Source organism: Amblyomma mixtum, chromosome 1, assembly GCF_055824585.1.
Source record: "Amblyomma mixtum isolate Tamu chromosome 1, ASM5582458v1, whole genome shotgun sequence".
NCBI lineage: Eukaryota > Metazoa > Arthropoda > Arachnida > Ixodida > Ixodidae > Amblyomma > Amblyomma mixtum.
Genome location: NC_143012.1, coordinates 109,336,006 through 109,360,472, shown reverse-complemented (window position 1 = coordinate 109,360,472; position 24,467 = coordinate 109,336,006). Strand labels below are relative to the sequence as shown.

At 50.6% G+C, this 24,467-nt stretch overlaps 1 protein-coding gene across 1 annotated transcript in view; it reads left to right on the top strand.

Moving 5' to 3' along the window:
• Positions 1-24,467, top strand: part of LOC149367502 (WD repeat and HMG-box DNA-binding protein 1-like) — a 248,311-nt gene that overhangs the window by 146,520 nt on the left and 77,324 nt on the right. The window contains exon 8 of the mRNA XM_089555875.1: positions 19,799-19,936. Within this exon, the coding sequence (XP_089412001.1) occupies positions 19,799-19,936 (138 nt within the window). The remainder of the gene's footprint in view (positions 1-19,798; positions 19,937-24,467) is intronic.

The following is a 24,467-nucleotide window of genomic DNA, read 5'->3' as shown; positions in this document are numbered from 1 at the left end:
GCCCGTCCCTCGCTGCTGGTATGACGTCAGCGGATGACGTCACGCCGGAACGTTACTAGCGCCTCTAGCGGATGAGCGCGGCGCGCCGTGCCGCGCGGCCGCCGTTACCCGAAGAGCCGAGTTGGTAGCCCAGCTTTTCCTCCTGGTATGACATGACGCTATAACGTCACTAGCGCCTCTAGCAGCGGGAGCGCGGCGCACCGTCCCACACGGCCGCCGTTACCCGACGAGTCGAGTGGGTAGCCCGTCTCTCGCTGCTGGTATGACGTCATCGTATGACGTCACGCCGGACCGTTACTAGCGCCTCCAGCGGGAGGAGCGCGGCGCGCCGTGCCACGCGGCCGCCGCTACCCGACGAGCCGAGTTGGTAGCTCGTCTCTCACTGCTGGTAAGACGTCACCGTATGACGTCACGCTCTAACGTCGCTAGCGCCTCTAGCCGATGAGCGCGGCGCGCCGTGCCACGCGGCCGCCGTTACCCGAAGACCCGAGTTGGTAGCCCAGCTCTTCCTCCTGGTATGACGTGACGCTATAACGTCACTAGCGCCTCTAGCAGGGGGAGCGCAGTGGTGGTGGCGATTTCTTTTATTACTCCCAAAACATGGGACCAGTCTAAGGACCGGTTGCGCTGGCTTAGAGGAGGTCGGCGGGGATCCCTTGGGATGTCGCGGCCTCCACCGCGCGCTGGATAAGCCGGCGTTGGTCTGCCGGCTCGGAAGTACGCAGGAGAGACTCCCACGTCTCTGGGGTGTTTGGGTTGTTTGTGTTGTAATGTGTACAAGTCCACACCATGTGTATGAGAGTGGCTGGAGTTGAGCAGTGTTTGCACATGGGGTCTATCTGTTGCGGAAAGATCTTGCTGTATAACAGGGGGTATGGAAAACTGCCAGTTTGTAGTTTGCGCCATTGGACGGCCTCGCGTCTTGTTAGATCACGGTGTGCGGAAGGATAGAGACATCTTTCGAGCCGGTAGTGCTGTAGTATGTCCGTGTAAGTGGTGAGTAGAGAAGCGCGTGAGATATTAGTGTCAGAGGAAGCAGGGAGGCCGATCATAGACTCTGCTCGGCAGCTGAGATCTCGGGCGAGAGTGTGCGCCTGTGCGTTTCCGCTGAGCGACTCGTGGGCTGGGGCCCAAGAAGTAAGCGAGAGTTAGAAGAGGGTGCAGTAGAAAGGAGAATGTGTAACGCCTGGCAAGAGATACGGCCAGCATCGTAGTTGCGGATAGCCTGTTGAGAATCACTGATGACGACTTTGGTATCAGGGTCAGCTAGCGCTAGCGCAATGGCAACCTCCTCTGCTGCGGTGATTGTTTCTGCATTGTGAATGCTGCAGGCTGTGTACCAGCTGCGGTGAGGGGCGAGAGCTACCGCCACCGTCGCTGGCTTCGAGGGATGGTAAGAGGCGTCCGTATACGTGACGTCCGTAGGTCCGCTGAAGCGTTTCTCGAATTGACGTGCACGGTCGGCCCGTCTCTCGGCATGGTGTTCCGGGTGCATCCGTTTGGGAATGGTACGGATGCGGAGATTTTGGCGATATTCCGGGGTAAGTTCAGCATAACTTGGGGCCGCTCTCGGCGGGGAGATCCCAACTTGCTTCAGTACCGCTCGGCCAGCGTGTGTGAGTGAGAGCCGCTCGTATTGGGCAGTGAGGGTTGCTTCAATAAGTTCGCTCACGGTATTGGAGATTCCGAGAGCCATGAGCTTATGCGTAGCTGTGGACATGGGAAGGCCCAAGGCCGTCTTATACGCTTTTCGGAGTGACGCCTCTAGCCGTTCGCTTTCGGCACGAGTGAGTCGTACGTAGGGTGCAGAGTAGGTGATGCGGGAGCAGATGAAGGCTGAACGAGGCGCAGGAGGTTGGACTCTTGCATACCATGATGCTTATTGGAAACTCGCTTAAGGAGGCGTCCGATCTGTACCACCGACTGGTCGATGCGTTGGAGCGTGGTGTTGTTGCTACCGTTGGCCTGTAGGTGTAAGCCCAAGATCCTGATGTGATCTGTACGAGGGATCGGGTTACCTTGCACCTGGAGGTTGATCTCAGGATGTATCTCTGGAGGGCGTCGTCCCGGGGACGGGATGATTATATACTCTGACTTTGTCGCCGAGCAGGTGAGGCCAATTGTCATGAGGTAATCTCCGATCCGTTTGATTGCGGTCTGGAGAGTCTCCTCTATCTGGCCGTCACTGCCGTGCGTGATCCAAAGTGTGAGGTCGTCAGCATAAATGCTGTGGTGCAGGTGAGGGATGTCGGCGAGTAGCTTGGGAAGGCCTATTAGTGCAACGTTAAAAAGCATCGGCGAAAGCACGGAGCCCTGGGGCGTGCCACGGTTTCCTGGAGAGATGATGGAAGGATCTCTCGTGCCGGTGTTTAGTTGTACTGTGCGGTCGGAGAGGAAATCTCGGACGTACGCATACGTGCGATGTCCGACACCGAGAGCCTGAAGTTGTTGAAGGATCGCTTCATGAAGGACGTTGTCGAATGCCTTGGCAACATCGAGGCCGACGATGACTTTCGTGTCTAGTGTACGTTTCATGACCACCTGATGATGGAGAAGCATAATGTCCGTGGCCGCTAAATGAGGTAGTAGATGGTTGTCCTCGAGGTATCTCAAGAGTCTGGTGTGGATAACGTGTTCCATCAGCTTCCCAACGCAGGACGTGAGAGAGATTGGGCGGAGGTTGGCCAAGGTTGGTGGTTTTCCCGGCTTGGGGATGAGGACTAGATTCGTGCATTTCCACTCCTGAGGGATGGTACCGCTGGCCCAACATTCTTGAAGATAGTCGGTAAGAGCATGAATGGATGCGTCGTCCAGGTTCCTAAGCATTTTATTTGAAATGCGGTCGGGACCGGCCGCTGAAGTCGTCTTGAGGCGATTTAGTTCTGCTCGGACCTCCGCGAGAGTGATTGGAGCGTCTAGGCCGGGATTGTCAGCGCCCTGATAGAAGGGGAGGTTGGTTGCTGGTTCGGGGCGGATGTAAGTATTTATAAGCTCTTGTTTGAGCTCGTCTGGCGTGCCAGGATACTGGTGGAAGATTCGCTCGAGCTGTTGGCGTGTTTGGAGTTTGCCTCCAGCTGGGTCGAGTAAATGTCGAAGTAGGTTCCACGTGTTACGAGTGTTTGGAGTCTTGTTCATCTGGTCACAAATGTTGTGCCAGCTCTGTCGAGTGAGTTCGATTGCATAGTTCTCGATATTCGTGTGTGCGCGCGCCAGTCTACGTCGGATATCGCGGTCCCATTGCCGAGTGGCAAGTAGAGCTTCGAGCGACTTCTTGCGCTCCCATAGATGGGCGTAGTAGCGGTCGCAGTGGGGAACTGTGTCCTCTAACTCGACGGTTTTTGTGGCGTCGGCCACTTGTTTGACAATTTCGGTTGTCCACGCCTTGATGTTAGTAATAGTGGGATGTTTGTCATGCTGTTCCCTGTGCATCCGGAAAGAGTCCCAGTTAATCACCTGAGCCTTCCGCGTACATTGCCTGGTGGGCTCATGTATGACAATCTCGAGCACAAAGTGATCACTCCCGAAATTTTCGTGAGTGTGGCACCAAGTAGCTTTAACTGCGGAGGTCGTAAAGGCAAGATCCGGAGTTGTATCTCGGTGTAAGCCCGTACCTTGTCTAGTGGGGTAGGAGATGTCCGTGATGAGGGTCAGCTGATGCGTATGCCAGTCATTCCAAAGGCGTCGGCCTTTAGCCGAGTCGTAGTGGTAGCCCCAAGCACGGTGATGCGCGTTGAAGTCACCGAGGATGAGGAGGGGTTGTCCCTGCGCAAGCTGCTGGGCTTTCAGGAAAAGAGGACCGAAAATATCCTTACGGGCTCGGGGAGGACTATAGACATTAATTACAAACAGACTGGTGCGACGCTTGCGCGAGGTCCGAGGTAATATTTCTAAGAAGACGTGTTCGGGGAAAGTTGGATTTAAATTGTGTTGGAGGACAGTGAGGTTACGTTTGACGAGAGTGGCTAATCGAGGCTTTACTCGTTCCGATAGGTATGTAGTGTAACCGGCAAGTTGCGTGTTCTTGTCGCATTCCTGTAGGGCTATTAGTTCGGGGCGATCACTCGCGGTGAGGAACTGCTCGAGGACCGGACGCTTACGCGCGAACCCCAGACAGTTCCACTGCCAGATAGTGGTGTTACCCGAGCTGTTCGCCATGATTAGGCTGGGAAAGCTGTGGGGTTGGAGCGGGTGTTGGCGCAGGGGCCACGGGTACCACAGCAGCGAGAAGTTTGCCCTGTGCTTCTATAGTTTTGCTCAGAATCTCAAATTGTCGTGTGACTTGTGAGCCGATTGTGTGGAGTGAGCGTTCGATGTGTGCTTCTAAAGCTGTGATGCGAGTTTGACTGAGGGCGCAACTTTCCTCGATTTTGACAAAACGCGCCTGCCAGCCATCCGTGGGGGAGTCAGTGTCGGGCGTAGCTTTGCGTTTTTGTGCGGATCGGTTGGGGGCAGCGATATCCATAGGTACTGTTTCAGGTGATCCCTGCGGATAAGGGGGAGTGATTGTGGCCGTTGGCTTTTCGAGAGCCTCTACTCTGAGTATCAGTTGTTGGATGACTGCTGTCAATGCCATAATTGCTTTGTGTGTGTCTGGAGTAGTGGGAGTCCCTCCCTGCGTACTCACCGGTTCATGACGTTCTCGTAGATCGGGTAGTGATGGTGGTAGCCCAGGTGGCTGTTGCAGAGGCTGAGAAGAGGCCCGTGTCTGCTGGACGACTGCAGGTGGCCGGGGCCTGGTCCGGGAGGTATCCTGAGACCCCATCCGTGGAGCGGGAGACTTGAGTGGCGGAAAAGAACTCGAGCGGTCTCGGGGCTGCCGTTGCTGGCTATCTGAGCGTTGCCGGTCCCATCGGCTGATGTGCTGGAGCGTGGCCCGCTTGGCGGTCTCTTGGGACGAGTTTATCTGCCTCAGCTTTTTGGATTTTCTCCCACTTCCTGCGCTTGACTTCGTAAGGAGTCCTGAAGATTTCCCTGCAGCGACTATCGCCCGTGAGATGTTCCTTGCCACACAGGCGGCAGATTGGTTTGCACGTGTGGTCTTTGGTAGGATTGGATAGTCCGCAACCTCTACATTTAGTAGTTGGGCTTGCGCAAACGTCGGCTCGATGACCGAGCTCACCACAGCGATAGCACAGCTCGTATTTCTTCTTGAATAAGTTGCACCTATGGCGACTATTCCAGAAGTAGACCCAGGTAGGCACTTGGGGCTTAGCGAACGTGATGAGTACAGCGGTGGTGTTCCCGAGCCGCCGAAAATCCACAATGGGTGGGTTACGGTTGTCTTGTAAGTCTGTTTGAATTGTATTTGGATCCAGTCGGAGATCGACGCCACAAATCACACCGCGGCTCGAACTATCATCTGGAGCGCAGTAGACGGATATCTCATACGCCTTGTTGTCGACGGTGATCTCTTTGAGTTGAATGACCCGTTCAGCTCTTTCGACGACTGGGGTGCAGTACGCGAAAGTATTCTGAATCAGGTTAGCTTGTATTAGGTCTTCGTGACGAACAGCGTCCCTGGTAAAGTGAGCAGCCCTGCAGATCGCTTCCAGTAGTTGGTAGGTTGTAATCTTGGAGAGTAGCAGTCCGCCGCGTGGGCGCACAATCAGCTTGAGAGCGTTGCTGGGTAAGCGAGGCTGGTTCGAAGCTACAGATTTCTTGGCTAGTAGGCGTCCTCGCTGCCGAGGCGTGAGTTCAGCTGTCATCTTGTTCACACGCAGCCCATTGGTGATTTGGGACGCTTGGCTCGGTCCCGCTTTGTCTCCAGGGAAATCGGGCACGGATGGCCTTGATGTTGTTAGCGCTTCCCGGAGCTTGTTAACTTTAGCCAACCAATCACTGGCTGCTAATTCTTCTTGAGAAATTGGGATGCCTTCTACGGTGACCTTCATGACCAACTACGGCGCGCGGGCACGGCCCACGGCGCGGCCCAGCTGGCGAACGCTGCTGCGACGCAGGTGGCGAACGCCACTGCGACGCGGAGCTCCGTGTTCTTCGGCGCTGCGCGGTAGGCCTAGTGAGGCATCTGGCTTGGTCGCAGGGAAAAGATGACCTAAAATGGTCAAAATTCGTCGTACGTACTTCTGGTTGGTGTCCCTGGATTCCTCTCCTCTTCAGGAAACCGGTGATCGCGATGAAATTATACCAGGATCTCACTGTCTAGGGTGAAGACACGAAATCAGCGGAGCTCATCTGGAGTGCGTCCGTTCTCACTCGCGGCGCACCGTCCCACGCGGCCGCCTTTACCCGACGAGCCGAGTTGGTAGCCCGTATCTCGCCGCTGGTATACGTCACCGTATGACGTCATGTAGTAACGTTACTAGCGCCTCTAGCGGGAGGAGCGCGGCGCGCCGTGGCAAGCGGCCGGCGTTACCCGACGAGCCTAGTTGGTAACCTGTATAGTTCACTATAGTAACCTGTCTCTCGAACATGGAATGGCGTCACGCTATAACGTCACTAGCGCCTCTAGCGGGAGGAGCGCGGCGCACCGTGCCACGCGGCCGCCGTTACCCGACGAGCCGAGTTGGTAGCCCGTCTCTCGCTGCTGGTATGACGTCACCGTATGACATCATGCCGTAACGTTACTAGCGCCTCTAGCGGGAGGAGCGCGGCGCGCCGTGGCAAGCGGCCGGCGTTACCCGACGAGCCTAGTTGGTAACCTGTATAGTTCACTATAGTAACCTGTCTCTCGAACATGGAATGGCGTCACGCTATAACGTCACTAGCGCCTCTAGCGGGAGGAGCGCGGCGCACCGTGCCACGCGGCCGCCGTTACCCGACGAGCCGAGTTGGTAGCCCGTCTCTCGCTGCTGGTATGACGTCACCGTATGACATCACGCCGTAACGTTACTAGCGCCTCTAGCGGGAGGAGCGCGGCGCGCCGTGGCAAGCGGCCGCCGTTACCCGACGAGCCTAGTTGGTAGCCTGTCTCTCGCACCTGGTATGACGTCACGCTGCGACATCACTAGGCTTGTTATGACGTCAGGCGTCATTCTAAAGGTCAAACGTGGCAAGTGGCCGCCGCTACGCAAAAGGCCGTTCTGGGAGTAGCAGTGCTTTCGGAATAAAAGCGCTACCTGTACATTGGCCATATAATGGATCATGCACTTGAGGAGACATGAGCCTGTAGATTTGGCGGCAAACTTTTCCTGGAGCACATTTTTAGGGACAACGTCTAATTTAGCTTACAGTTCCTAGTATGCAATAGAGCTGCAAACTGGGCCATAGTTAGTACTGGATCATGACTGAATAAACTGTTACTGCCCACAACAAAGACCCGGACTATAGACAGAAGGAACAGGACCAGCCCCCTCTCGCAACTACATTCATTGCAAAAAACTCAGGGATCATACTATACACATAGAATGAAAAAACCATACCAGCAAAGGGACCTGCGGGAACAGCAAGCGAAAAGAAGTTCACGAGGGCTAGTTGGTTTAACATTGCTCAGAATGGAACAGCGCGAAGAAAGGACAAAGAGGGAATGTACAACAACACAGTTGTCACCGAAAAACGGCGCGCTTGCACAGCACAGAGAAAGAAGACACGCGCCCACACAGCGGTGACTTAAAGCTGCAGGTTTATTGCATTGCTCGCAATAAAAAAATCAGGGGGCACTTTGACTGTCTAAAGTGGGTAGAGGCGGAAGCGTTTTCCGCACCACCTTCGCTGTTTCTGTGGCACTGGTGGCGTCACATATATTTGAGTACTAATTACTAAGTGATGGCAAATCACTAATTAATTGTTAATTACTAATTAATGGCTGAATACTAATTAACCGCTAATTAATGACGCTTCGCCTTTAGGAGTGGAACGCGACAGCGCGTTGTAGCGCTGTCAGGGAGTCCACGGAACCCCACCACCCGTTCGGCGCGATGCCTTGCCCTTTGAACGCAACGCTTTTTGAGGAAAGGAAATGACGCAGTAATTCTCTGTCATCTCGGTGGACACCTGAACCGCACCGTAGAGGAAGGGAGGTGGGAGTGAAAGAAGATAAAGAGGAGCCGTAATGAAGAAAATGAAAATTGTATTTGAGGAAAGGAAATTACGCAGTAACTGTCTCACATATCTCGGTGGACACCCGTCAAAATTCAGGGGCGCACTTTTTTGACCTAAAGTGTGGTCACTGATGTGTGGTTAAGATGTTAAGCTTCGCCCCTAAGAGTGGAACGCGACAGCGTCTTGCAACGCTGCCAAGGAGTCGATAGAACGCCATCGCCCATTCGGTTCTACGCCTCGCTCGTCGGTAAATTGGTTTTTGAGGAAAGGAAATGTATCTGTCTCTCATTTGTCGGTGGACACCTAAACCTCACCGGAAGGGAATGGAGGAGGATGAGAGTGAGTGAAGACACCGTATTCACTAGACGCGCCTTTGTTCATTCCAAACCATCGTGCTGGCATGGCGGAGTGGATAGCGTGCTCGTCTCTCACGCCGAAAACCGGGGTTCGATTCCTGAGCTCGACCAATTTCTTAATCGCTTTTATTTATTTATATGGCCTGACTAGTAAAGCTAATTAGGCTAATTGGATAATTAATCAATGAACTAAGCTCAGTCCCACTTACTTGGAGCATCACTATACGATCCCTTCAATTGGTTGTATGGTTACTAGCCAAAGTGCAATTGGCCCCGTTTGAAATTCGCGCACTGTGACGTCACGACCGTTTCCACCAATTGAAAAGCGTGACATTTTCTGTCGACAACTGCTGCTTACAACGATGAGACATTAAAGGCTTCCGCCTTAATACCCGAAAGCAAAAACACAAAGGCCAGGATGAGTTCCATCTGTCACATCATTTCGTCGTGGTTATTCCAGATATTAAGGCGGAAGCCTTTAATGCCTCATCGTTGTAAGCAGGAGCTGTCGACAGAAAATGTCACGCTTTTCAGTTGGTCGAAACGGTCGTAACGTCACAGTGCGCGAATTTCAAACGGGGCCAATTGTACTTTGGGTACTAACCATGCAACCAATTAAAGGGATCGTATAGTGATGCTCCAAGTTTGAGTTTAGTTATTTGCTTACTTAACCAATTAGTCCAATTAACCTTTCTTGTCAGCACAGATAAATAAATAAAACCGAGTAAGAAATTGGCCGAGCTTGGGAATCGAACCCCGGTCTCCGGAGTGCGAGTCGAGCACGCTACCACTTCGCCATGCCAGCTCGATGGTTTGGAATGAACAAAGGTGCACCTAATGAACACGGTGTCTTCGTTCACTCCCATCTTCCTCCCTTCTCTTCCGGCGAGGTTTAGGTGTCCACCGAGATATGAGAGACAGATACATTTCCTTTCCTCAAAAACCAATCAATTTACTGACGAGCAAGGCTTATTTGTCCGCGTTTCAGATTGGTCCAAATTGTCGTGATGTCACCACGCGCGAATTTTGACGGGTGTCCACCGAAATATGTGAGACAGTTACTGCGCAACTTTCTTTCGTCAAATACAATTTTCGACTAGTCTATACTGAGATATGCGAGACAGTTAATGCGTAATTTCCTTTCCTCAAATACAATTTTCATTGTCTTCATTATGGTCCCTCTTTCTTCTTTCACTCCACTTCCTTCCTGTACAGTACGGCTCAGGTGTCCACCGAGACGACAGAGAATTACTGCGCCATTTACTTTCCTTAAAAAGCGTTGCGTTCAAAGGGCAAGGCATCGCGCAGAATGGGTGGTGGCGTTCAATGGACTCCGTGGCAGCGCTACAACACGCTGTCGCGTTCCACTCGTAAAGGCAAAGCTTAAGCGTCATTAATTGGCAGTTAATTAATGCACCAACAAAATGTGAAGTGAACAATCGCGTAGCAGAATGCAGCACTCAGGCTTTCGCCTTTCAGCACTTTAGCCGCTAAAGTTCCTCGTAATTTTTCAATCTCTATTCTTGTGAATACCATTGATGGTGTGCTAACGCATGACGCGCCTTTCCTGTCTATGATGAATGCTTCATACAGCTTGCGCTTTTGCTGTTGATTATACCACCTCAAAGTCTGGCTTTGCCCAAGCGCAGCAGTGCATTGACAGGCGGAAACGTGTTTTGCCTGCATGCTGCTATCCCTTGCTGATGTTATTGGCGTGATCTCGCAAGCGGTCATTTATGCAGCGTCCGCTTTGACCCACATAAAACGCTCCGCATGACAGCGGTATCTCATAGATTACCTCAATGTCACAGGTGGTGAACATTTAGCCATGCTTCTTATTGCACTGCGCTGGTTATGGGGCTTCATGATTCACCATTCTGCAAAGCTAGTTGAGCTTTCTGGCTGCAGTGAGGATCAGACTCACTCGAGCACGCCCTACTATCTTCTTCAACGCGTGGCTGATTCCGTGCGATACGGCATAAAAGCCCTTTGTTTATTTCCGTGGCTTCTTCGAGAGGCTAGATTGGCGGAGATATTATTGCGAAAGCAATACAACGCCAGGCCTAACCGCTCGTCGCGTGGTCCGCGGACCCCCCTGCTACTCCAGGAGCCGCCGCGGTGCCTAACAGATGGTGTGACGTAAGCCTCTCCGTTACTATGGCGACGCGTGACGTCAGCTTGCTTTCTCCACCGCAGCCAGGAGCAGCCGGTCGTGCCGCGATCCTAGAGGAGTCTCGCCGTGGAAGTCACCGACGAAGAGTCGATATCTGAATCTAGTTGCTCTGCTGCCTCTGAGCAGTTTAACTCTAAGGCGACCGCCAATCAAGCTAGGAAGAATGCAAGAAAGAGGTTACAACGTGCCCAAGAAACGATAGAACAATGAGAAGAACGAATGCGGAAACGACGAGAAGCCGAAGCAGCTAAACGAGCTGTATAGAGTTCAGAAGCTAGGATTAGGCAAGCTAAACCGAATGAAGCCAAGCGGAAAAAATTGGCAGTAGTTTAGCTCTGGTTGCACCTGGAGGATTGCGAAAGCAACGAGGAGAGAGAGAGAGGCGATGGAGAGCGCGCTTCGGCGGCCCCTGCACGCTAGATATGCGCCGCTACTGCTCAACTGGCGATCGCTGTGGCGGGATGGCTCTGTTATGCTCTCGGCGCGCGCAAGCGTGGCGCTTCTGATCGGACACGTCACGTTAGCGATGACGCTGCGCCGGGCTGACCGATACTCCAGCCGCGTGGACGCTAGACAGCGCCGAGTGACAAGAGGCGCGCATGCGCAGGAATCCATCCGTCCGGCCTGCTGTCTCCTCCGAGTAGCGGCTACGCGCTCCGCAGACGACGCGCGCGGTGCATTCTGGGTTCGCGGCTTCGACGCGCCCGGCGCAGAATAGGCAATAGAGAGTTTTAGAATTGGGGGCCCAAGCGGCTTGGGGCCCCAGGAGAACTGCCGTTCGCAAGTGCGCATGCGCAGAACCCAAGCCACTCTTGGGCTCTTGTGTTCGCGTTAACCCAGACCCAAAAATCGAAAACTAGCGTTGGCTCGCAAGCCGTCTTTGGTCACCATCGCGAGTGACGAGAAATCGCGAAATCACCGTACAGCAGATGATCGCAGAGCAAACTTGCTGTCCTTCGACTGATTTTTACCATTTTACACAGGTGAACTCGCAGTTTTGAAGTGAATCACCAAAAAAACACTAATTAAGAGCACTTGACTGCGATTGGCTATGCTCGACTTAAAATCGTTTACTTAATTCGTAATACTAACCGAACGATTACGTTCATGAGATTTTCTTGCTCGCTCTTCTTGCTCAAAAATGCATTCTGTTCTTTTTCACTTGCAAGAAAAGCTTTTCTTTTATGTTGCTTTCAAGCACCTTTTTATTTTCATCACTGCGGCGTAACGAGCGCTCGACCCAGCGCTGTCTGCGTTTGACCCAATTCTCAAACTCTGCTTTCCCCTAAACCTAAGACTTACAACGCAACGCGGCTTGGGGGCCCAGAGTCTTGGGTCGCCAGTTCTAAAACTCTCTTATGTTCCATTTCGACGCCAGCACCGTCAGAGCGTGCCGAAGCCGCCGAACGCATCGGTGGTCAAGCGGCGTCGGAGATAGAGGGTCCCGCTTTGGCCAACGTGGCGTGGTAGTGGAGCGCGCGCGTAACGTCGAAGGAGAGAGCAAGCTGACGTCACGCGTCGCCATAGCAACGGAGAAGCCATACAGCCTTAATATAACCTTCACGTGTTATATTAGTTACGATCTTTGGTTTGCTTGTGCTGCTTGTCTCATCATGACCTTGTTGATTCCACTTGTGCTTGCTTTCCTTGTGTGGTACGCCCCCCTGACATGGCTGTATGTAGTATACGTTGCATCTGTGCTTCCGAAATAAAGTTGTAAGTTCAGCGCTCCTGTCCGTCGTGTTCCGCCTTTTTCTTGTCCGTTGTGTTTTTTGCGCTGGTTCGTTCAGAAGATGATAACCAGTTTTGATGACGACGGCGTTCTGCGAAAGTCAGAGGGTCGGTTTTAGTTGAAAGGCGACAGACAAGCTGTCGCCACTGCTGCAGGTAGAATGAAGACTGGAGCCGTCCGTCGCTTCTTTAGTACAACGGCATAAGCAGGGGGTGAGTCCAGGTGATAGCTGTGGAGGCTTGCGGAAGCACGTGACGATGATAACCAGTTTCGATGACGACAGCGGTCTGCGAAAGTCAGAGGGTCAGTTTTAGTCGAAAGGCGACAGACAAGTTTTCGCCACTGCTGCTGCACGTAGAATGAAAACTGCAGCCGTCCGTTTCTTCTTTAGTATCACGGCATAAGCAGGGGGTGGGTCCAGGCGATAGCTGTCGAGGCTTGTGGAAGCAGATGACGGTGATAACCAGTTTCGATGACGACGGTGTTCTGCGAAAGTCAGAGGGTCAGTTTTAGTCGAAAGGCGACAGACAAGTTTTCGCCACTGCTGCTGCACGTAGAATGAAAACTGCAGCCGTCCGTTTCTTCTTTAATATCACGGCATAAGCAGGGGGTGGGTCCAGGCGATAGCTGTCGAGGCTTGTGGAAGCAGATGACGGTGATAACCAGTTTCGATGACGACGGTGTTCTGCGAAAGTCAGAGGGTCAGTTTTAGGCAAAAGGCGACAGACAAGTTTTCGCCACTGCTGCTGCACGTAGAATGAAAACTGCAGCCGTCCGTTTCTTCTTTAGTATCACGGCATAAGCAGGGGGTGGGTCCAGGCGATAGCTGTCGAGGCTTGTGGAAGCGTATGACGGTGATAACCAGTTTGGATGACGACGGTGTTCTGCGAAAGTCAGAGGGTCAGTTTTAGGCGAAAGGCGACAGACAAGTTTTCGCCACTGCTGCTGCACGTAGAATGAAAACTGCAGCCGTCCGTTTCTTCTTTAGTATCACCTCATAAGCAGGGGGTGGGTCCAGGCGATAGCTGTCGAGGCTTGTGGAAGCAGATGACGGTGATAACCAGTTTCGATGACGACGGTGTTCTGCGAAAGTCAGAGGGTCAGTTTTAGGCGAAAGGCGACAGACAAGTTTTCGCCACTGCTGCTGCACGTAGAATGAAAACTGCAGCCGTCCGTTTCTTCTTTAGTATCACCTCATAAGCAGGGGGTGGGTCCAGGCGATAGCTGTCGAGGCTTGTGGAAGCAGATGACGGTGATAACCAGTTTCGATGACGACGGTGTTCTGCGAAAGTCAGAGGGTCAGTTTTAGTCGAAAGGCGACAGACAAGTTTTCGCCACTGCTTCTGCACGTAGAATGAAAACTGCAGCCGTCCGTTTCTTCTTTAGTATCACGGCATAAGTAGGGGGTGGGTCCAGGCGATAGCTGTCGAGGCTTGTGGAAGCAGATCACGGTGATAACCAGTTTCGATGACGACGGTGTTCTGCGAAAGTCAGAGGGTCAGTTTTAGGCGAAAGGCGACAAACAAGTTTTCGCCACTGCTGCTGCACGTAGAATGAAAACTGCAGCCGTCCGTTTCTTCTTTAGTATCACGGCATAAGCAGGGGGTGGGTCCAGGCGATAGCTGTCGAGGCTTGTGGAAGCAGATGACGGTGATAACCAGTTTCGATGACGACGGTGTTCTGCGAAAGTCAGAGGGTCAGTTTTAGACAAAAGGCGACAGACAAGTTTTCGCCACTGCTGCAGCACGTAGAATGAAAACTGCAGCCGTCCGTTTCTTCTTTAGTATCACGGCATAAGCAGGGGGTGGGTCCAGGCGATAGCTGTCGAGGCTTGTGGAAGCAGATGACGGTGATAACCAGTTTCGATGACGACGGTGTTCTGCGAAAGTCAGAGGGTCAGTTTTAGGCGAAAGGCGACAGACAAGTTTTCGCCACTGCTGCTGCACGTAGAATGAAAACTGCAGCCGTCCGTTTCTTCTTTAGTATCACGGCATAAGCAGGGGGTGGGTCCAGGCGATAGCTGTCGAGGCTTGCGGAAGCACGTGACGATGATAGCCAGTTTTGATGACGACGGCGTTCTGCGAAAGTCAGAGGGTCAGTTTTAGGCGAAAGGCGACAGACAAGCTGCACTTGCCTTCTTCATATACACCTCTGACCAGAGGAGTGTCCGTCAAACCCTTGACTATGGTAAAATCATGTACTGATGTTGAGTGCAAATGAGTTGAAAGTTAGCGCATGTTTTGTGCTGAGTTTCGAACGCTTACAGATGGTCATTGTGCGTTTGCGATCATTTACACGTCCAAAGATTTTTTTCTGATCTGTCTGTTTTACAGGTTAATTTGTCTCGTTTTTAAACAGTAGTTCGCATTTTCCTTTGCACTGGTTACAATGCGATGCTAGATTTGCGTGATAGGTATTTTTACAGCATTAATTTTTAATGTTCGTGTAGCTTCGTGTTGGCACATCTGCCAGAGTGTCCATGATAGTGGAACCGTGAGAACGACCTCGCTTTTATACAGTGAGGTTATTTTTTCATGCGGATTTTATTATTCTTTGTGTCTTTGAGAGTTTTTTTTTTGCCCTCACGTTTTTGCATAGGCTTTGTACCTCGAAGACAACGTTTATTTCGTGCTTGCTTGCTGCTTCCTTTCTACACCACTTTATGGATATTTGGTATTACAACAGCCCATTCTTTTCTCGGCGGTTATCAAGCAATCTAGCTGTTTTTCTGCCAGTGAGGCTGTCACACTATTAGGAAAGCCTCAGTCAAGAAGCCTCCCCGGTTGCACATTCATTATAACCCTTTGTTTTGAGTTGGTAGGTCTGAAAATTCTCTGTTATTTATTTATTTATTTTATTTATTTTATACAGAATACCCCTAAAGGCCCTCGAGAGGGTATTACATAGGGGGGGGGGCACAGGCAATTGAACAGAAGAAAAAAAAACCACAAATATAAAACAAACAACAAGAGCACAAATAAGACACACTGTATGAAATAAGTAAGCAAAAGAATCAAAAGAATGGCAGCGCGGCAAAGAACGAAGATTACTGCATTATTAAAATTTGTGCCTCAAAGGCCCCATTGAAGGGGTATTAGATGAAGGGGTGGAATATTCAGCAGTACATTTCTTCGATGAACGATTTGAATGACGATGAGTCGGTCTGATCCACGATGGCGTTTGGCAGGTCATTCCATTCCTTTGCTGTATGAACGAAAAATGACAGATGCGCAGAAGTGCGGCAAGGGGGAGGATAGACGGCCTTCCCGTGGTTTGGACGATTGGAGATGCTATGTGTGGGGGGCTGATAATGGAGCTAAGCAATGGATGACACTAGAACTTATGAAACAGACACAGTCTGGAAATTTTTCGGCAGTTCGCTAAGGTTGTGAGATGAGCATTGCGTTTTAGTTCAGTTACACTTACAAGATAAGAACAGGCTGAGAAAATGAAATGAGCTGAGCGATTTTGTACAGATTCGAGAGTACTGGAAAGGTTATTTTGATGAGGGTCACAAATCGCGCATGCGTATTCTAATTTGATACGAATAAGTGTTAAATAAGCAAGGTATTTCACTGATGGAGGTGCCAGTCGCAGGGTTCGCCGAAAATAACCAAAGGACATGATTTGTCTCGTTAGTAACCTGAGACACATGACAAGACAGGTGTCAAATGGATGCCTAAATAATTGTAAGTTGGTACTGAAGAGATTTCTGCATTCCCGATTTGATATCTTGAAGATGGTTGTGAATGACGTTGGTGGACTGATAGCCGAGATGTTTCTTTTTAACATTTAAGGACATTAGCCATGTATTACACCAGGGTAGTACGTGCTGAATGTTATAATGAAGAAGCAAAATGTCAACGCTGTTAGTTATAGGCCGGCAGATAACGCTATCATCGCCGAACAAGCGAATGTTAGAACATATGTTAGCAGGCAAATCATTAGTATATATGAGATAAAGAAGGCGGCCCAAGACGGTGCCTTGGGGTACTCATGCAAGCATGGGCAGCGCTTCTTTTTATGAGCTTTTAATTCCTTCAGTGAGGCTTCTTTCACTTTTAATGTTGTGCCATCAGCAGGTGCATGCCGCGCTCTCTTGTATTTCGAGGTCAAAAAATTTATCTTCGGCCTTTCTGGTAAATCATATGGGGAACCTAAGCTAGTGAGCATGGGTTAAAATTCGTGGTAAAACAGCCCGCAAAACGGGCGACCAGATAAAGGAACACAGAGTTCTAGCGCTGACTCGCAAGTAATGGCTTCTACTCGTAAAACCTTCGTATATGAAGACAGGTACTAGTTTTTTGCGCTGTTTTTCAATGAACCAACACCAGCTAGCTCAACTGAGCGTATTGATAACGAGATATACACCTTTAAAAACGGCGACAGTCTGATCTGCATTAAATGCGCCACTTTTTCATCCATCAACGCACAGCAAAAATTCAGGGGGCACTTTGTCTAAAGTGCGTAGAGGCGAAAGCGTTTTCCGCACCACTTTGACTGCTTCTGTGGCACTGGTGGCGTCACATGTAATTGAGTACTAATTACTAAGTGACGACAAATCACTAATTAATAATTAATTACTGATTTGTGCCTGAATACTAATTAACTGCTAATTAATGACCCTTAAGCTTTGCCTTTAGGAGTGGAACGCGACAGCGTGTTGTAGCGCTCCCAGGGAGTCCACGGAACGCCACCACCCGCTCGGCGCGATGCCTTGCCCTTTGAACGCCTTTTGAGGAAAGGAAATGGCGCAGTGATTCTCGGTCATCTCGGTGGACACCTCAACCGCACCATAGAGGAAGGGAGGAAGTGGGAGTGGAAGAAGGAAGACAAAGATGGCCCGTAATGAAGAAAATGAAAATTGTATTTGAGGAAAGGAAATTACTCAGTAAATGTCTCACACATCTCGGTGGACACCCGTCAAAATTCAGGGGGGCACTTTTTTTTACCTAAAGTGTGGTCACTGATGTGTGGTTAAGATGTTAAGCTTCTCCTCTAAGAGTGGAACGCGACAGCGTCTTGCAACGTTTCCACGAGTCCATAGAACGCCATCGCCCATTCGGTTCTATGCCTCGCTCGTCGGTAAATTGGTTTTTGAGGAAAGGAAATGTATCTGTCTCTCATATCTCGGTGGACACCTAAACCTCGCCGGAAGGGAAGGGAGGAGGATGGGAGTGAGCGAAGACACCGTATTCACTAGACGCACCTTTGTTCTTCCCAAACCATCGAGCTGGCATGGCGGAGTGGATAGCACGCTCGTCTCGCACGCCGAAGACCGGGGTTCGATTTCCGAGCTCGACCAATTGCTTACTCGGTTTTATTTATTTATATCGCCTGGCTAGAAAGTTAATTAGGCTAATTGAGTAATTAAGCAATTCACTAAGCTCAGTCCCACTTACTTGGAGCATCACTATACGATCCCTTCAATTGATTGCCTGGGTACTAGCCAAAGTACAATTGGCCCCGTTTGAAATTCGCGTACTGTGACGTCACGACCGTTTCGACCAACTGAAAAGCGTGACATTTCTGTCGACAACTGCTGCTTACAACGATGAGACATTAAAGGCTTTCGCCTTAAAAAATCATGCACGTTGTGAAATCATAACGCGCCGCGGTGGCTCAGTGGTAAGGCGCTAGTCTACCAAACCGGAGTTCCCGGGTTCGAACCCGACCGCGGCGGCCGCGTTTCGATGGAGGCGAAACGCAAGAGGCGCCCGTGTGCTATGCGATGTCAGTGCACGTTAAAGATCCCCAGGTGGTCGAAATTATTCCGGAGACCTCCACTATGGCACCTCTTTCTCTCTTTCTTCTTTCACTCCTACCTTCCTCCCTTCCCTTACGGCGCGGTTCAGGTGTCCGCCGATATATTTGAGACAGATACTGCGCCATTTCCTTTCCTCAGAAAACCAATTTACAATTTACAATTTGCGAAATCATGCTACAAAAAAATCTCTGCCTCTCCCGTAAACGAGAGTAGAGTAAGCATGAAATGTTTACGGGCCTAATGTCATCTCGGTGGACACCCGAACCGCACCGTACAGGAAGGGAGGAACGCCACCACCCGTTCAGCGCGATGCCTTGCCATTTGAACGCAAGGTTTTTTGAGGAAAGGAAATGGCGCAGTAATTCTCTGCCATCTCGGTGGACACCCGAACCGCGCCGTAAAGGAAGGGAGGAACGCCACCACCCGTTCGGCGCGATGCCTTGCCCTTTGAACGCAGCGCTTCTCCCCCGGATCACGTACGACAACGAAGTGCAACATGGCATTTATGTGCTTTTTGCACGCGTTATTAGAAATCGGAAATTATAATTCCGTGCATTATCAAACCCACAGATCCACTGATATCTTGATAAACATTGAGAAGGCACTGGCAGCAGTTATTTTTTGTCTCGTTTGGAGACCAACCGGCGCTTGCATGCCGGTCGCGTAGGAGGGCTTAGAGAGTCTCGTTAAATCTCGCTAAGTCTCGTACGGTGCCCGGATGTTCTCGTTTCAGAGCCCGGATGACTGGAATTCAGTGCCCGGATGAGTGGATTTCAGTGCCCGGATGACTGGAATTCAGTGCCCGGATGACTGGAATTCAGTGCCCGGATGAGTGGATATCAGTGCCCGGATGAGTGGATTTCAGTGCCCGGATGAGTGGATTTCAGTGCCCGGATGTTGGCGCTCGGTCTCGGCGTGACGTCACCACACTGCCGACAACGGGAGCTAAAAGCATTTCATGCTTAAAAAAAATTCAGGGGGCAATTTGGCCGTCTAAAGTACGTAGAGGCGAAAGCGGCGAAAGCGTTTTCCGCACCACTTTGACTGCGTCTGTGGCACTGGTGACGTCACCACTGGATGACGTCACATCTGATTACTAATTACTTATTAATGACGCTTAAGCTCGCCTTTAGGAGTCGAATGCGCCAGCGTGTTGCAACGCTGCCATGGAGTCCACGGAACGCCATCGCCCGTTCGGCGCGGTTGCCCGTCGGAAACACCTTTGAACGCAACGCATTTTTGAGGACAGGACATGGTGCAGTAATTCTCTGTCATATCGGTGGACACCCGCACAGCACTGTAGAGGAAGGGAGGAAGCGGAGGTGAAAGAAAGAGGGGAGAAAATGAAAATTGTATCTGGGGAAAGGAAATTATGTAGTTACAGGCTCACATATCTCGGTGGACACCCGTCATAGATGACGTCACCTTTTGGCAGCTGCGGTCACCGATGAGGCGCCCCAGGCGCTGGATGTAACGCCGCACGGACGGGAGAATTAGCCATTAAAGGCCTTGATATTCATACTATTCAACTCCGGTTTGAGGTAGCTGTTCCCCTTGCAAACACAGGTTGGAAGGTGCAGGTGGCAGGCATGTGCCTACTTGTGCTTTGTCGCCAATGTTAGCCGTATTAGAAGAGACTTCGCCCACACCAGTGCGGGCACCGGACGACGCGTTCCTGACGTGCCGGCCACGCGCTGTGTGACCCACAGGTGTGCCTCAAATCTCAGTCGCTGCGAAGAGGCGATTGCGGCTTGAAAAGTTTCTGCCTGCAGGAGGCCCACGCCCTGGCCGTGCTGAAGACCGAGGCCCTGCGGCGCCAGCGCTGCCCCGAACGGGGGGGAACCTGCCTCCGGCCTGCGCACCAGGAGGCCCGCGCAGAGCGGGACAAGCTGTTAGTGCGCCGCTTCCAGGTGAGGCCGCTTGTTCCAGGGTGGCTGCTGCTGCTGCAGCTCAAGCATCGCCGCGGATTGTTCACCTACAGCGGTGCCCTGGTGGCATGGGTGGCACTTGTGCGATGCTGCGAATCCTGTAAACAGTGCATCACTGTCTTTACTATGCTGGAGCAGTGCGCGCTGGGCACTATGTATAATATATATATATATATATATATATATATATATATATATATATATATATATATATATATATATATATATATATATGGTTTATGGGGTTTAACATCCCAAAGTGACTAAGGCTATGAGAGACGCCGTAGTGGAGGGCTCCGGAAATTTCGACCACCTGGGGCTCTTTAACGTGCACTGACATCGCACAGACACAGGATTCTAGAATTTCTCCTCCAAAGAAATTCTAGCCGCCGCGGCCGGGATCGAACCCGCGTCTATTGGGTCAGGAGCCGAGCACCATAACCGCTGAGCCACCGCGGCGGCATATATATATATATATATATATATATATAAGAAGGGGGTGAAGATCGGATGGATCTCTGACGAAGGCCAGACCCTGGTCGAAACGTTAGAATAAAGTTGTTGTTTTTCTACCGTGTGTCAACCGAATTACGTTTATATATATATATATATATATATATATATATATATATATATATATATAGTTGCAGGAGGTCTTGTCGTTCAATGTGCCAGGAAGACTTGTAGAAGAAGGGGTCACAACCTTGCAATTATCTTAATTTAATACCGACAGTTTCGGACGGAGGACCGTCCTTCCTCAGGGTATACAAGTTATATATATATATATATATATATATATATATATACGAAGGCCAGACCCTGGTCGAAACGTTAGAATAAAGTTGTTGTTTTTCTACCGTGTGTCAACCGAATTACGTTTATATATATATATATATAAACCACTGTTTTCGTTCGTGTGTCCCTCTTCAGCGTTATATATACAGGGTATTCAGAATTAGACGGTACTGAGTTTTTAAGAAAAATTACCGACGATTACGTTACTTCCTAATGCGAAATTTGAGCGCAGCAAATAAGCTGTTTCACCTTTTCGATAGATTGAGGCAAAGAAATCGAGCAACACATGTATGCGCTATCACAGAATTTTTTTTTTTTCACACGTATTCCTTTAACAAAGACTCCACTAACAGTTCTTGACAGTCATGAAGGAAGCTTTGTGGTCGGAGAAATAGAGTGATATATGTTCGAATTGGTACACCAATGCTTGATTCTCAAAGACGAGATCTATACAAGTGCCTCGCGAGGTTGTCACAGCCGTGGGACGCGTTACGAGCGAGAGGAACGGGATGTTCTCCCGCATAAGTGTTAGGAAATTGCTGTTTGTCTTTATGTCAACATTAAAGTCCCCCACTACTAACATCGGTGTGGATCGATGGACGGTTAATGCGAGTTGCAGGAAGTGCACGACGTCTTTCGTGATTGCGGTAGGGGCGAAGTAGGCAGCTACTACCAGCAAGCCGTTGGGCAACTTTGCGGCGCACAGTTCGCCAACTTCATGTGACGTGCCAAACATTTCGACTGGTATTGCAGAGAGACCTGTGCGCAAGTAGATAGAGACTCCAGCCGCTCTGTTGTGGTCTCTGCGAGCACCACAGCAGTATAGGAAATCTATGATTTCGAGAGGCTCTTCGCGATCCATCCAGGTTTCAGCAAAGCAAAGTACAGAGGAATGGCGCAGAATGTGATCGTGGTGTACGTCCTTGGCATGTGCGGCAAGGGAGCGTACGTTAAGAATGTGGTTGTGAATGATGAATCAAGTGCTGCCAGCGCGTCCATTGGCTGTCTGCGTGTGTTACTGATGTGTGGTTAACATGTTAAGCTTCGCCTGTAAGAGTGGAACGCGACAGCGTCTTGCAACGCTGCCAGGGAGTTCACAGAACGCCATCGCCAATTCGGCTGTACGCCTTGCTGGACGGTAAATTTATTTTTTGAGGAAAGGAAATGTATCTCTCTCGCATATCTGGGTGGACACCTGCACCTCGCCGTAAGGGAAAGGGGGAAGATGGGAGTGAACGAAGACGCCGTATTAGCTAGACGCGCCTTTGTTCATTCCAAACCATTCAGCTGGCATTACGGAGTGGCTAGCGTGCTCGTATCGCACTCCGGAGACCCTGGTTCGATTCCCCAACTCGACCAATTTCGTTCTCGGTTTTATTGATTTATGCGGTCTAACTAGAAAGGTTAATTAGGCTATTTCATATTTATATTATTGCATTTCTATCCATCGTGTTCTGTCATTAACCTGTCAATTGTTGGAACTGTCTAGGATGTTCGACACAACGTATGTGAAACGAGCAACGTCTTACTGAGTGGGGAAGTGCGTGGTGGTGGAGGTAACGCGGTTTCGTACTTATCTGTTTTTTTCAGCAGCGTCTGCTTCCGCGGACGCTGTTGTCGCTGCGGCGCGCGTCTTTCTTTTCTTTCCTTCTGACCTCTTCATTCTCCTCTATATTAATTAGGCTAATTGATTAATTAAGCAATTAACTAAACTCAGTCCAACTTAGTTGCAGCATCACTATACGATCTCTTTGATTGGTTGCATGGTTACTAGCCAAAGTACAATTGGCCCCATTTGAAATTCGCGCACTGTGACGTCACGAGCATTTCGACCAATTGAAAAGCGTGACATTGGGGGTGGAGCTGGTTACGAGGCCGACGCCGACGACGACGCGAAACCCAGGAACGGACGCCAAAGAGCTGCGCTCTAAAAATGCGAAACGCCGTACGATAATCCCACTTTTGCTCCTTGGTAATATGGCCAGGCGAACACAAAATGGGCTAACAATTGTCCGCATAAATTTAGAAATTAACTAAAGATAGCTGATTACCTATTTATTGCCGGAAGTTAGCATGCAAATTTATATTGAGAACATGGAGGCATTTGCTTTCGGGGGCCATTTCATTTTGTACAATTTTAGTAACACGCCTGTGCCACGAGATGCGCAAGTCTAAAATTTCGTCCCAGTTTGTTTAATTACGCATGCTGGACCGGACTACTTAATGACGCATGCGGGCGTGGAGCACCTCCCTCGTGCGAGGCATGTGTTGCGTGTGCCTTGCAAGTGCGTGCAGCGAGCGGCGACGCGGATGACTTCTCGCTCTCGGCAGCGTTTTCCTTCTTGGCGCGCGAAAGAGATGAACCATTGTGGTGGCGGATGACAGTGAGCGATGGCTTTCTAACCTGGCGATTAGGCTTGGTGCCACCTGCTGTTAGACAGCACTGGGGCAGCGAGGATATTCGGCACACCCGTGTGATTGGAGGGCCCTTCGTTCTCTTCATCTGAGGAACTGCTGGGAAATCGAAGAACGACTGTGAGGCTATGTGCGGAATGCGCTTTTTTGTGATATGCGGGGCGAGCACGAATGTGAATTTTCACATAAGTGGTGAAAGCGACGGGCCTCGTTTTGTAACCAGTGGTGGCAGCTTCGAGTTTTTAGAGCGCAGCTCTTTGGCGTCCGTTCCTGGGTTTCGCGTCGTCGTCGGCGTCGGCCTCGTAACCAGCTCCACCCCCAATGTCACGCTTTTCAATTGGTCGAAATGCTCGTGACGTCACAGTGCGCGAATTTCAAATGGGGCCAATTGTACTTTGGCTAGTAACCATGCAACCAATCAAAGAGATCGTATAGTGATGCTGCAACTAAGTTGGACTGAGTTTAGTTAATTGCTTAATTAATCAGTTAGCCTAATTAATATAGAGGAGAATGAAGAGGTCAGAAGGAAAGAAAAGAAAGACGCGCGCCGCAGCGACAACAGCGTCCGCGGAAGGAGACGCTGCTGAAAAAAACAGATAAGTACGAAACCGCGTTACCTCTACCACCACGCACTTCCCCACTCAGTAAGACGTTGCTCGTTTCACATACGTTGTGTCGAACATCCTAGACAGTTCCAACAATTGACAGGTTAATGACAGAACACGATGGATAGAAATACAATAATATAAATATGAAATAGCCTAATTAACCTTTCTAGTTAGACCGCTGTTGTGTCCCCTTATTGCTTTTGTGTGTGTGCGCCCCCTCCTAACGACCACTCGCATTCCCCTCCTAACGACCACTCAATCCTCCTCCTAACGACCACGACAGTTGCCCCTCGTCGCACGCTGTCGCCAGATGCCCCCCCACGGTGCGCCCCCGCACCCTCCTCCTGTTCTGGGAAGCCACTCCCTCCCGTGGACGACGCTTCTCCACTCCCTCCTTTCTTCGGGCGGCCAGTTCGGCTCCTGCCTCGGTCGACGCTGGTCGCACCCTCATCGGCTTTAAATAAACGAAGTCTTAAAGTACCGTGTGCGTCTTTCGCTGCATTCAACACAGCGACCGGACACGACAGTGGCGACGAGGATGGGATTCGACCCGCTCTACGCAACGCTATTGACAAGCCATGGCTACGCGAGGGTTTCCCAATCAGATACCAGAGTTCAACGGCTCATCGTGGTCATCGTGGGTTGGACGCCTTCAGTTCTACTTTGAAGCTAACAACATCACAGACCCAGCCTTG